We start from the raw sequence: 14,535 nt of genomic DNA on the forward strand, positions 1-14,535 counted from the left end.
TATATCAAAAGATGCTACATCTATATAATGGAATATTATGTAGTTATTAAGGACGACTTGGCCATGAGGGTAACAGGTGGCAGGGCATGGCACCTACAGCTCAGTAACCTGGGAGGTGGGGTGCGGGGGAGGAGAAGGACGCACGGAAGCAGACTCTGTGGGTCTCAGGCTGACAGGAGGCCGCTCGCCAGCTCCTAGATCAGGGATGGACGCAGCAGCGGAAGTAACGGAAGCCCCAGAGGAAGAGAGCTTTGCACTGCCCATCTCTTCCGCCTCTGAAGCCAAATTTGATGCTGTGATTGGTTCTATTGAGGCCATCATCATGGATCTCGAGTTCCAGGTACCGAAGAGAAATTTCATGGACAAATACTACCAGGAATTTGAAGACACGGAAGAGAATAAACTCACCTACACACCAATCTTTAACGAATACCTTTCTTTGGTAGAAAAATATATTGAAGAACAGCTGCTGGAGCGGATTCCAGAATTCAACATGGCGACTTTCACAGCAACATTAGAGCACCATAAAGATGAAGTGGCTGATGACATATTCGACACGCTAGTCACATTTACAAACCTTCTGGCATTTAAAGAGATGTTTCTGGAGTACAGAGCAGAAAAAGAAGGCCGGGGACTGGATTTAAGTGGTGACTTAGTGGTGACTTCATTGTGCAAAAACACCTTCCACACCAGCTATCCAAAACAATCTGTGGCACTAGCTCGCGTCTCCAGGCAGTGGGAGCCTTCTGGACATCATGGGCCCAGTAGGCGGGGAGAGGTGTCTGTTCCTAATGACAGAATATGTCTTGGAAAGACTGACTCTGCCGCTCTTCTTTAATGTTAAGCATTGATGAATCAAAAAGATAATTACCTTACCCTCCAGGGACCTCTGCTTTTCCTGAAACACGTTCTTGTATTCAGTAACCCTACTGCCCTTGCCAAAGTAGACACCGCTCTCAGGAACTTCTGAGGGTCAGACTACTCTGGGACAAGAGATGATTGTGTCTAGCATTCCACCTGGAAGACCCCTTTTCTCACCATACATGTTCCTGTGTCAACAACATGGAAAATAACAGCATCACAAACCCTCCCTGTCCCAAATACCACAGGCAGGCTTTGCACCAAACTTTCGTGTGCTCACAGCTCTTTCACTTGGGTAAGATTTGTAGTCCATCAACCCTAGGGATCCACCTGTGCAGGTATTTTACTTTTTGGGAGTATTTATCTAGGATGTCACTCAAACCAACTGCCCCTGACTTGAGATTTCTGAAGCTCCTATTTTCTGCCCACTATTAGGAGAAAACTAGAGCCAGTCTTGGCCGAAGGAAGCAACTGAAAAACATGTCCTTAACCAAAATCTACATGGGAAAATCAATTCCTAGGCGTGGGTTTGCAGTACTTTTATCACTGTCTTCTGCTAGTCCTGATATGGTCCCACAGTTTCTAGAGAAGCCTTTATTTTTTTAAACATCATTGTTGAAAAAATATTTTTGTAGATGAATACTCAAGCGGTAGATCTAATACAGTAGATCTGATTTTAGAATTTCTGAATAGCCCCTTAAAGATCTAAGTATTCAATGGCTTGTACTTTTTAATTGTAGTGCTATGAAGGCAAAAATGGTTTTTTTATTGAATTTCCTATTTTACTGGACATCAGTGGATGTATGCTATGTGCTGGAAATCAACTGAAAGATATCTTTTACTTACAGCATGTTAAGTGTATTCGTACAGATTTACTTAAAATCCTTTCCGTATAAATCAGTCTGTTAGGCTTTTGGTTGGGGTGGGAGTGAGTTTGCTAAAATGTAATTCTTCAAGCTCTGTAATTCCAACTCTATCCTTCTTCCTTTCAAAATCTTTCTTGCAAAAAAATGGTGTTCCACTGGTCTAGTTCAACCTGAGTAAGAGGAGGTAGCAAAAGGCTTCAGAGGTATCAAAGGTCATCTGTCTGGCTTCATGTTAGTAAAATGTTTGGTAGGACATTGCTGACTAGAAAACATATATGTCACACCTCTAGAAAGAAGAAAAACATATAATTGTTTATAGTTCCTAATGTGTACCTTTGATTTTGTTTGTTAAGTAAAAATAAGAATCTGCACCGAAAAAGAAAATTATGATCTCAATCTACATTTGCTGTTGTGGAAAGATGCTAATTAGTAAATTTCTTATCAGCTAGATTATAAATTCTATGAGGGCAGAAACTGTATGTGTTCTCCCCTGTATCCTTGGGCCTGGCACAGTAGCTAGAAAATGGTGGGCATTCAGTCTATTAATAGTTGTTGAATAACTAAATGGATAAATTCCGCAGTACATTAAGTGAAAAATCAAGTTAAAAAGCAGAATGTATTAAGACCCCATTGTAAAATATTTTATATATTTCTATGAATATGTGTGCATGCATGCACATGCATGAATGTAGGAAAATGTCAGGATGGTAGAATCATAGATGATCTTAATCTTCTTTTAATTTGCTAAAACTTTATGCATTTTTGCTCTAAATGTGTGTTGCTTTTATAATTTAGTAAAAGATATCTAGAAGGAGAGGGAGAAGAGTGAAGGATAAAGAATAAAGGATGGAAAACAACAAAGTAGTTGCCACTAGGAGACAGATTGTTTAATTCTAAAGACAACTGGTAGGATTTCAAGTATGAATTCCGAAGAGTTCCTGTCACCCTTTTGACCATTCCACACAGGTAAATACCTACTGTACTTACCCTGGCTGCCTTCAAACACAAAGAGCTGCCCCAGTTCTGTCTTTAGATGGGCGATGGGTTGAGGGATTCTGTAAGGCTGAGACAGCCCAAGGTTGCCAGTCTCCCACAGTCTTCAAAATGTTCTATTCTCCCCAGCCCCTATCCTGGACTCAGACATGATGCCTTCACCCTGGAGCTTCACCATGTGCTCCACTGTCACATGGTTCAGTGCCACTGTGTCAAGAACATGGAAGATGACACTAGTCCTGGAGTTCTCCTGGGATTTGGTCTGGATAGCTGAGCCTTGACCCCTTGCCCTTCCTCCATATTGCCCAGAGTCTTTTTCCTTCCCAGGCCTGCTCCAGGCTTCTTCTACAATGTGCCTTTCTTAATAGGCCCCTTCCTTTAATTCGAGGTATTCTTAAGTCTTTCACTACCTCCCTTGGTAGCCCCCTCCACCATTCCTCCTCACAAGAGTTCAAAAGAATGTCCTAGGTCCTCACTGTAAACTTTTCACTCTGTCCTACCTTAGCGTGTGACCTATCCCATCTTTCATTCAGGCTGAGGGGATGGGAGGCCCACTTCCCTTATTCATCTCTATTCATCCTTTCAATTGACCACCAAACTTTTGCTCAGCTCCCCACCTGTTATGCAGGGCCCTGAGATTACTACCCAGCAACACATGGAGCAGAGCTCCCAGGGTGTTTTCCTGTGGGGAGTTGGGGAGACAACCGATTATGTTTCTTGCAGTGTCTCTAAAAGGCCGGTAAGAGCAGCAATTCAGAACTGCCTGCGCCTGCTCAAAGTACCCAGAGCTAGGCCAAGGGAAAGTGGAAAGGGCACTATCTCCTGCTTGTAAGCCATGAAAAGATGGGCAAGTATTTATTGATCTCTCAGGTATAGAAACTTTAAAATGTCCTCTTCTCCAATTCTTGAGGCCAGGGCTACAGTACTTTAGAGATTAAATGGGGTGAGCTAAGGCTCAGAAATATAGAGACCAGGCCCTGGCACTCCCCTTGGACATTAGACAAATGTACAGATGCCCTCTCGTTATTCCAGCCCTGACCTGACTTATGGGCAGTAACACTTGGTCTACAGTGACTTACAAACTAGCATTTTGCCATGCTTAGTGGCCTGCAGAGGGGATTGGTTGGGGGGTGGGGTAGGGAAAAATCACAGATCCTAAATGTCATCTCCTGAGGCCCCCAATTTTCCTGGTTTCTCTCAGTGACTATCTCATTACCCCTGTGCTCCCTGGGTTCAGGTTTCAGTTTTCTGAAAATGGCTGGTAAATGCTGGTGTGAGGGCAGGCACACATCATCCCCGTTCCTAATTGTATACCCCCCTGGAGTGAGTTTTACTAGTTTAACACTCCCACCCACTCTCTTACCTGATCGGTGAGTTTGGAAGGAAGAGTTGAGTTTGCAGAGCAATGCCCCTCCATCTCTTAGGATCTGGCTGTCCACAGCAAGATTATATTCTTCTCTCTTGTGCTCTCCCTTGGCTATTAGGGATCTGACCCCATAGGGAAGGCTGCAGTGGCCCTTGGCTGCCCCTGCCCAAGTAGAAAATCTGGCCTAATCCTGAGGTCCTATGATAGGAGAAGCCCTTTCCATCCGAGGTAAAAAAAAAAAAAAAAAAAACACATGCTCCATTATCTGCTTTATTGGTAATAAAGGCAATATTGGCCCTCCATCTGCTCATTCATTTGTCCTATTTTTTAATTGGCTCAGAATCTATGCAAGGAGAAGAGGATGCTATGTATTGACCCCTTCAGATTCCAAGAGCTGTGTTTGCAGAAGGAGGATTGGTTCTGTGTCTGGCTGGGATGGGGGTGGAACAAAGGAACTGAAGTCCCAGTGGAATCTGTTTCCTTGATGAACTGCAGAACCCTCTTCTTCCAAGACTGAATTGCAGAGGCCTGCTTAGAGGCTGGAGGATGGATGGGATGACTTTCTTGGGAGTGGGGAAGGTCTCCCCTTAAACAACATACTCCTGGGCAGACCTATCACAACAACCTAACCAAATAGACGGAGAAGGCAAGACTATTCAGTGGCCTTTATGCCCACTTGTAAATTCCTGGAAAACCATCACCATCACCTGATATCTCATCACTTTTGGGTCATGATCTATTCTGTGACTCCTGGAATAAAAGACAAACACCAGAATGTAAAATTCAGTGCAATTTATTGAGAAAAGAAAGTTCAGCATACTCATCACCAGAGGATCTACAGCTCAGGGAATTAGGGGACAGAAAGGAGTCAGGATCTGAAGCCCAGATGTAGGGAGGGTTCCCTGGGAATCAGCAGTCTGGAGATCTTGACCATGCACCCTCCAGCACTGAACCCATGACTCTGCCCTCCTCAGACAGTGCTTAGATGATTGGCTTCAAATTACCAACTCCCAGTAAGAAAGGGAGATGGGCCAGAGTGGGAACAGGCCAGGCTATGAAGGCCAAGACTGGCTTGGACTCAGAGGTTGCTGTCCAAAGTAAGGGGCCGTTGCAGGAAGGTTTCCAGGGGCATCATCATCCCAGACCAGCAGCTGGACCTCCATGGCCCTGGGAAGGTCATGGGAGTGAAGAAACCAGAAGTTCAGCTTCTTCTCCAGGGAACTTGAGGAAAAATGTGGTTGACCCATGTGCATCCATTGATGCCAAGCAGAGAGTGGGAAACACTGTTGCAGGCTGAGTGGGAAGCAGGTGGTTATAGAGATTTGGCACAGAAGATCACTTGGTGGAGTTATGCTGGCTTGAGCTTGTGGTCTGGGAAAAGCGGATACTGGTGCTGCCTCCACCACCAGACTTATAGCCACTGCCTCCAGAAGTCTGGACACTGCCAGAGCTGGAGCCCATTCCGCTGTGGCTCATGGACATGCTACCGGCACCACCGAGCCTGCTCCCACTACTGCTGCTCTGGTAGCCCCCGCTGCTACCCCTGCCCCCAGTGCTGCCGCTGCTGACCCCTCCATAGCTGCTGCTGCTGCCGCCACTGACTGCTCCATAGGCACTGCTGCTGCCGCCACTGACTCCATAGCCGCTGCTGCTGCCGCCGCCTCTGTAGCCACCACTGCCACGGACCCCTCCAAAAACTCCACGGCTACTACCAGAGCTGCCACTTGTGCTGGTGACATTGCTGACCACTGCTACAAGACAACAGGCACACAATTCAGGCAAAGGGCCTGGGAAATTGGAAGCCAAGCACTGTATTACATCCCCACCCTGCTTGGCTCTGTGACTTCCAGAAAGATGCTAACTTATCTAATGCCTCAGTTTGCAAACCTTGAGAGTGAGCCTGGCCTCTAGTGCCTTCTCCCAAGAATAAGAACCAGAAGTATCCACAGAAATTTCTGGTTTTCCAACCTAGGCCACTCCCCAAACCAGAGGAGTTTTATCTTTGGCCTGAGAGGTTGTCAGCTTATGCTAGGGGCAGAGCGTGTGGCCGAGGCCTGAGATCCTAGACACTGTCAGGTGGCCTGACCTCCTTGGATGGAACAGGCCTTCTTGCCTGAAGGTCAGTCAGTGAGGTTGTTTCTAGTTGCCCTTCTTACAACCCAGGGAAAGGGTTTTTTGAATAGACTACTTACAAATGCACACGGCACTCTGACACTCTCCAGACATCCTGAAAAGGAAGAGGAGAGGTGAATTATTTCTGCAATGAGTCAATAACCAGAGTTGAGAGTTCACAACTTTGGGAGCCACACCCTCCCATTTGCCCCACTAGGGGTCAAGCTCCTGCGAGAAGAAAGCCTATTCCAAGTCTGTTTCCATGACCGTATCTCCTCAGAAAGGGGGGTGCTTCAAGAGCTGAGACTTCCCACCCTTTTCCCCTTAGCACTTAGAGATTATCTTCTCTAGGCAAACTACTTGACACCCAGATCTGCCTTGATTGGCCTGTCCCCACCTCTCATCCCCTGCTAAGACCATCTTCCCACCTTAGCATGCTCTTTCATTTTTCTCAACTCAGCCCTGGATTTTTTTTTATCTCCAATTCTCCCTTTCCAAGAAGGCTTCCACAATGAGCCCTCCTGGGGTGGTGGTGACATGATGGGGGTTGTTCAGGGTGGAGAAAATATGGGAGGGACTGACACTAAACGCAGGATGGATTTGAAATGCCCCACCTACACTGCCCATCTTCCTGTGTCTTGTTCATGAAGCAAGCACGTCCACATATCTGAGAAGATATGGAATGGGTGTGCACACCTTGCCCATGTGTGCCCACTGGTGTTGACCACTTTCTCCTCATCCCATGACTCCTAGTACACTTGACATCATCTTCACTCTCGCTTTCCTTCTCATACTTGGGTTCTGCTTCCTTCATCAGATTGGGAGCTACCCGAGGACAGAGGGGTAGCTACCCCCGAACACATGATGCATTGGGCAGGAACTCAGCAGAAAGATCTCTCGATTCTTGACACTCCTTTAGCATTCAATAACCACTCGCTAAGACTTTGTCTGCTGCTTAATGTTGTATTATTTTCCAAGAGCATGGATGTATGAACCATCTCCCCATATGGACTCCCTTCATGGGTGGTGCTTGTAGGACTGTCTATATTGAGCTTTCCAATATGGAGCCAGTAGCCACATGATGCTATTTAAGTTAATTAAAATTAAATTAAATGTAAAACTCTGTTTCTCAGTTGCACTAACCACATTTCCAGTGCTTAAGTGGCCAATGGCTACTGTATTGGACAGCACAAGAATAGAACATCTTCATCATCTCAAAAAGTTCCAGTGGACAGCACCGGCCTATCACTTGTCATAATGCCAAAGAACTTTCCTAATACATTGCACACAGTGAAGTTCAGTAGAGATATGTAACATCATATTGATGCCCATTAAACATTTGAGAGTTAGATGGTCTCAATGGACATAAAATAGTGGTACTTGAACCCTTGACTCTGTCATTCAAGACACTCCTTGCCCTTTGTCTGAGTGTTCCTCTCCTTATCATCTTGCCCACTTTTCACACTATCAAAGGTCACTCTAAAACCATATCTGGAGAATGGAGATCCCATGACCCCTCACCTGCACTCCTCTCCCTCCAGCAGCTTGCGGTAGGTGGCAATCTCCACATCCAGGGCCAGCTTGACGTTCATCAGCTCCTGGTAGTCACGCAGGAGCCGAGCCAGGTCATCCTTGGCCTTCTGTAGGGCAGCCTGCAAGTCTTGGAGCTTGGCATTGGCATCCTTGAGGGCCATCTCTCCACGCTGCTCAGCCTCTGAAATTGCCGTCTGCAGGTTGGCATTCTGAGGTGGAAGATCAATTAGCATAGTGACCCGGAAACAAACACTTGATCTTTACTAGGAGTGGATCTCTTCCCCCACATCCTGCATCCCTTCCTCCCTTTCCTTAGAAATCTCAGTGGAGCATGTGCAGAGAAAAGAAGTCCATTTTGCAATTGCTTAATTCATCTTTGGCGCATAGAAATCGACTTGTGGCTCATCAAGAAAGGGAGCACTAATTTGCTTTCCTATGCTGGTACAGGTAGTAGTGGTCTGGTTAGTCTCTAATCTTTTTTGCAAGACTGTTAAAAACTCTCTTGCCTAATCACTTTATTCCAATGATACAGAACAGCCATCAAGGTTATGTGAAATGTGTGAGAAACAGCTTCACTAAGGGCAGATCCTGCTGAGAGCTGAGTGTTTAAGTCCAGCACTGCAGCTGCAAGATTTGCTAGGCAAACTGGAATAAGCAAACATCTTTCTTGAGTGAGCATTCCAAGAAGCTCAACCTCCAAAAGAAACATCTGGAAGAACAGAGTTTCCCAAAGACTGTGCTATCCCACATGTGACACCATGAAAGGATGGAGAGAGCATGTAGCAGAGGAGCAGAGCTAGTGCTGCTTCTCTCCAGGGCCCAGAAGACCTCCGGGATCTCTCCGTTAAACCCAGCCCCACCTGCTTCTTGACATTTTCAATCTCAGCCCGTAGCCTCTGGATCATCCTGTTGAGCTCCATGATCTCACTCTTGGTGTTCTTCAGGTCATCCCCGTGCCTGCCAGCTGTGGTCTGCAGCTCCCCAAGCTAGCAGAGGAAAAACCAATCAAAATGGCTTTTGCAAAGTGTTGGCACATTCTTGATGAAGGTCATCAGGATCTAAGGACACAAGGAGGGTTCCCACCTTGGTCTGGTACAGGGCCTCAGCTTCAGCCTTGCTCCTCTGGGCAATCTCCTCATACTGGGCACGGACCTCAGCAATGATGTTGTCCAGGTCCAGGCAGCGGTTGTTGTCCATAGACAGAACCACAGACGTGTCGCTGACATGGCTCTGCATCTGGGACAGCTCCTGCAGGAAACATGGATCATTACTGTCACCATCCCCTGGCCCAAGGGATGCTAGGAATCCTCTACTAGCGGAGATATCCCAAGGATGGGGCTAGAAGTGGATCAGTTGGAAAAATAAGCTCACACTTTATGCCTGGCTACAGCCTAAAGGATGTTAGACAACAAGGCTAAAGGAAATATGCAAAATATGCAAATATAATCAGGCTGTCAGCCTGAAAGTATCAGCCTGTGAGTCCTATTGTGTAAGTTTCCATGGGCCCCCAGCAGGGAGGAATATTATGAAGAAGCCAGCTATAATATGATTATAGGAGCCAGAGAGAAGGTGCAGAGCAAAATGTCCTGAGGACCTGTGGCTCAGGTCTATGCAGACTGAAGGAGCTCAGTTAACATTTCCCAGGTGGGGTGGAGCTGAGTCCTGAACCCCATTGCTGGTTTTGTGAGTGTTGTGCTGTTTGGCTGTCCCCTGAAGTTATGCTTGGGAAGAATCAGACAGGAAGGTTCTGGAGCTTGCAAACCAAGGAATCACCATCTCATAGAGGGTCCTCAGGAAGCTGACTTCATCTGTCAGGCTGTCCACTTTGGCCTGCAGCTCCACCTTGTTCATGAAAGCCGCATCCACATCCTGTAGAGGAGGTCAGAAACCCAGAGAATGACCCTCTGTTCCCCTCCCACCCAGTGGCTCTTTCCTAAACCCTCATGTCTCATCTTTGTTCCTCCCCTAGCTCTCCTCCTAACTGTGACTTCTCATCTTCCCTTTTAAAATAAGGAAACTCAAAGTGGCTTTCTTCCATTTCCTTGCTTGACATGTCAAATCCTAATGCTTTAACAAAATACAAACCATAAGGCACCATCTGATTAAAGGTAGAAATTAAGAGTAACCATCTGATTTTAGGGTAGAAAAAAATTTACCTAATATGTATGTGACTTTGGCTGTGTAGTACCAGAAATCCCACCCTCCTGAACAGAAATTAGGGTATTCTCACTACTTCACTTTTATGATGACTGGTTTAAATATGCTACAAGTATTTGTTGATTGTTATTAATAGCATCTGGAGTACATTTGTAGGCTGAAAATCTTGATTAATTCTACACATAAAGCGCTCATTATTAGTTCGCATTGCTAATCAGCTCATTAGTCACAGTAACATTTTAACATACTTTCCCATGGTAATGTACTTAGAGCAGCTTCCTTCATTAAACATTTCATTTCCAAAAATGTAAGGAAAAGTATCAATCTCACACACCATATAAGGTCACTGTGCCCCAGAACAGCTGGCTGTGCACTCTCTCCATGGGGGCAGCTCCCAGAAAGGGAACCTGGGTATGCTGGTCCAGGCTCACCTACCTTCTTGAGCCCCACAAACTCATTCTCTGCCGCAGTTCGTTTGTTGATTTCATCTTCATACCTGGAACAACAAGAGGCACACATTTGAACACTGGCATTTCAGAAGTGGAAAAGAGAGATGAGGATTCCAGGCACTCTTCTCACCAGTGCAGAGACAGGACCAGCTTCATGGGCATGTACAGTTACATGGGACCCTGGGCTCAGGGTCCTCACACTCAGCTCAATGCTGGCACCATATTGACATTCTTTCTTTTCTTTTTTTTTTTTTTTTTTTTTTTTCTCTGAGACAGTGTTTCACCCTGTCACTCAGGCTGGAGTGCAGTGGCACAAACATGGCTCACTGTGGCCTCAACCTCTCAGGCTCAGGCAATCCTCCTGCCTCAGACTCCCAAGTAGCTGGAACCAGAGGCATGCACCACCACCTCCAGCCAATTTTTTAATTTTTAGTAGAGACAAGGTCTCACTTTGTTGCCCAGGCTGGTCTCGAACTGCTGGGCTCAAGTGATTCTCCCTCCTCAGCCTCCCAAAGTACTGGGATTACAGGCATGATTGAAATTCTTAATAATTTTGTAACTAGGTTCCTGCATTATCATTTTGCACTGAGCCCTGAAAATCATGTAGCTGGTCCTGCCCAGAGACCTCTTAGAGCTCAGGGCACTGCCTGGCCCTCTTCCCTCTAAATCCAGTGATGGGCAAAGGTATGGGCAGTCAGGGTGAGAGGGCAGACTTCAAGGAGCTTGACTATTTGCCTAAGCTCTTTGATTGACTTTGCAAAGCACAATGTGTGCGTATGGAACCCAGTGAAATAAATGTTTGCTCTCATTGGGCATTTCTACCTGTTTCCTCTGTTTCTGTTTTACTTAATTACAGTTACTTCTTGTAAGAATTTCAGTTAAAAATGAATTCATATCTTCTGAATGCATCAGAGTGGTGGGATTCCTGCCTGTTAAGGACTAAAATCTACTACCAAGAGTTTGTATTTCATAAAGCTTGAGGAATTGGACTGATTCTAGGAGAAAAGAGGTCTCTGGGCAGGACCTCTTTCTTTCCTCTAGGAGGAAAGAGGTCTCTGAAACCTCTTTTGGGAATGTGAATCTGAGTTGCCACTGGATTCCCAGAGCCCAGCACAGAGCCTGCCACAGAGTGGGTGCCCACCAGGTTCGTGCGGTTGAATTGGAATAGGGCCTCTGCAGAGCAGATGCCCGTCCCTGTGGGTTCTGATCCTGGGGAAGTTGGGAGCTCCCTCCCACCTTGAGAGGCCCAGTTTGCTCCTCACAGACCTCAGCGGGTATGGACTGCAACATGGAACATTGAGGAGGAGGCAAACCAAAACTGCAGAACAGGACATTGGATGAGACTCACTGAAAGAGGCCTTTACCAAGTGCAGCCCTGGACATCTGCCTAAAATGCCCAGGAGCTAGGGGAGCACTCACATTCCTGGGGCCTGCCCCACACCTATGATTCAGAGTACCTAGGACTGGAATACAGGAATATGCATTGTTGACAAGTGTCCAAGGTGATTCCTATGTACAGTCAAGTGTGTCAGACTCCTCATCCTAAAGGGTTCTAAACTCTGGGAGGACTCTTTTGTCCTTCTGGGCTGGAATAGGAGGGGGCCCACCTGGAGACTGAAATCTGTGTCATAGCCCCTTGGGAGTCTCAGTCCCCACCCTCTTACCCCATTCTGCTTGGTCATGCTTCACTCAATAAATCCATCCCAGAGTATTGACTGAAGGCACAGTTGGGAACAGCTGAAATCCCAAATTAGGACCACACTTCCCTGCTAATTCCCCAGAAGGGGAAATTCCCCAGGAGGAACCCTCACTTCTTTTTGAAGTCTTCCACCAGGTCCTGCATGCTTTTCAGCTCTCCCTCCAGGTTCCCCCTCTCTGCTAGAAGTGAATCCAGCTGCTTGCGTAGGAAGTTGATGTAGGATTCAAAACAAGGCTCTAGGCTGCTGGGCCCCGAGCCTGTGGTCTGCTGCTGGAGCAGTTCCCACTTGGTCTCCAGGACCTTGTTCTGCTGTTCCAGGAACCGCACCTGCATCAAAGGGGGAAGAAAAGGAGTCAGCCTCTTGAGTTGGGCATGTGGGGCTGCCCATCCCACATGGTAGAAATGTGGAGAAGGAACCCAGTTCTTCAATCTGCAATTTCCCCTGTTTTTTAATTTGGGAAAGATGAAGATTTAGAAAAGAGAAAACTAGAAGTTGTTGAGTGATTATGCCATACCTGTTATTTTCATGTATTTCCATCACATTTAATTCTCACAACCACCTATAAAGGAGTTGCTGTGATCCCCATTTTGTAGATAAGGCAACTGAGACTCAAAGAGTTTAAGTTTCCCAAAATGACAAGTCTACTGAGTGACAAAGCTAAGAATCAAACCCAGGACTGCCCTGGGTCTATAGGGGTCCTTCAGAATACAACTAAAGGAAGTCAGCACAAATAAAGTTTGTCATTGTTTTTTAGATGTAAGCTTTTTTCAGCTCCATAAAGGCAGTGAAAACAGTCAATGAGGTCTAACATTTCTTTAGAAGTTTCACATATGAAGACCTCCTTCGTATGATGTGATGTATTTCCATGTGATGGAAACACATGAAAATAACAGGTATGGCGTAATCACTCAACAAATTCTAGTTCTGTCTTTTCTAAATCTTCATCTTTCCCAAATTAAAAAACGAGAAATTCACTTCAGATCCTGGACTCAGTACTACACAGACCCAGCACACCCTCATCTGCCCCAGCATGGACAGCTCAATTTAACATTGGCTGAAGCACAGCGTTGCTTGGAAGGTAAGGCAGCTGCCAATACTCCTCATTTAGAGGCAGCCCCAAGATCTGTGCTAACACAGTTTTTGATTACTAGCTAGTTTGGATTATCAAGCAATTGCTTTTCAGGAGAAATTAAAGTAACTGCAATAATTTTATGACTAATGGCTCATTCTTCAAAGAGCTAAGAGTGTGTTTGGACCCCCACTTCATTTACCCTCATCTCACTCTTAGTAGGAAACCAGGACCAGGAATTCTTCCCCCCATTTCACAGCTGGAAAAACAAGGCCCAAAAAGTGAAAGAGGCATGATCGCTATCTTGTAGGGACCAAGGCAGCACCAGGACAAGAGCCAGGCACCCCTACCCTGTGTCTCACAGGTCCCCATGGCATCTTTCTACACCAACCCCTGGGCACTCCAAACCCTCCACAGCACCTCTTGGCCTTGCCCTCACCTTGTCAATGAAGGAGGCAAACTTGTTGTTGAGGGTCTTGATCTGCTCCCGCTCCTGGGCCTTTACTTGTCCAATCTGGGGGTCGATCTCCACATTGAGGGGCTGCAGGAGACTCTGGTTTACAGTCACTTCCTGAATTCCCCCAGAAAAGCCCCCAGGGACAAAGCCACCAGGACTGCCAAAGCTGCCAAGCCCACCAAAGACACCAGGACCACCAAACCCACCAGCTCCACCAAAGCCACCAGCCCCTCCAAAACCACTACCTATTCCTCTGCCACCACCAAAGCCACCACCATAGCTGCCCCCAAAGCCACCTCCATAGCCACCTGCAAAGCCACAGCTGCTCTGCCCTCCCACAAAGCCTCCAGCCCGGGAGCCACCAGCTGCCACGCTGATGGAGATGCTCTTGTTGCCACCCAGGTTGTAGAGGCTGCGACTGCCAAAGCAGCCTGCTCCGCTCCGGAAGCCACAGGCCCCTCCACCAGCTCCCCCAGAGCGGGCCACACAGCTCATCCTGCTGCTGCCGGAGACCACGGCAGAGCGGCCGGAGAAACCCTGGCTCCCGCCACTGAAGGATTTCTTGCAGACTTGTCTGTTCATAGTGAGAGAGCTTGGAGGTGACCTAGTGATCACTTAGCAAGAGCTGAGAGCTGAGAGGGATGGGGACAAGAGAGGAGACTGGCCTTTATACACCAGGGAGTTTGGCTTGGCAAAAGGAGAGGCAAGCAATTAGTTGAGAGTCATCTTGGGTTTGGTTTGCCTCGTAGGCATTAAGTTACTTCTTGGTTCCCAACACACCTCAAAGATAATCCTCTGGGCCAGAGTGGCTTTGCTTTCTTAGCTTAATCACCTAAACTTGCCTCAGTTGACAAAATGCTAGAGCTCTCCTCCCTCTCTTTGTGTGATGTCCTCAAGGGTTTCAGGGAACCCAAGCAGCACCTGATCCAGCAAGAGGAAGCAGCTTTAGACACCAGGGGATCAGGAGCCATG

General features: G+C 46.8%; 1 protein-coding gene and 1 pseudogene across 1 annotated transcript; one reads left to right on the top strand and one right to left on the bottom strand.

Annotated features, from left to right (window-relative positions):
* Nucleotides 1-205: 205 nt before the first annotated feature.
* On the top strand, nt 206-719 carry LOC112634220 (annotated as a pseudogene).
* A 4,146-nt stretch (nt 720-4,865) lies between these two features.
* On the bottom strand, nt 4,866-14,195 carry KRT76 (keratin 76). Its single transcript, XM_025403057.1, has 9 exons — nt 13,546-14,195; nt 12,149-12,363; nt 10,324-10,384; nt 9,505-9,600; nt 8,815-8,979; nt 8,592-8,717; nt 7,720-7,940; nt 6,279-6,313; nt 4,866-5,837 (listed from the first exon to the last, which is right to left on the bottom strand). Exons 1-9 carry the CDS (start codon nt 14,143-14,145, stop codon nt 5,422-5,424), a joined length of 1,935 nt encoding a protein of 644 aa, XP_025258842.1. The 5' UTR covers nt 14,146-14,195; the 3' UTR covers nt 4,866-5,421.
* Between the last annotated feature and the right edge of the window lie 340 nt (nt 14,196-14,535).

The sequence above is a fragment of the Theropithecus gelada genome, chromosome 11, assembly GCF_003255815.1.
Source record: "Theropithecus gelada isolate Dixy chromosome 11, Tgel_1.0, whole genome shotgun sequence".
NCBI lineage: Eukaryota > Metazoa > Chordata > Mammalia > Primates > Cercopithecidae > Theropithecus > Theropithecus gelada.

Excerpts from the sequence above, each read along its gene's own strand:
- KRT76 (XM_025403057.1), bottom strand. The coding sequence starts at position 14,145 with ATGAACAGACAAGTCTGCAAGAAATCCTTCAGTGGCGGGAGCCAGGGT. Across the intron at positions 12,364-13,545 it reads TTGCCTCCTTCATTGACAAG|GTGCGGTTCCTGGAACAGCA; the intron begins GTGAGGGCAAGG and ends CCTTTGATGCAG. Across the intron at positions 5,838-6,278 it reads TCAGAGTGCCGTGTGCATTT|CAGTGGTCAGCAATGTCACC; the intron begins GTAAGTAGTCTA and ends GTTGTCTTGTAG.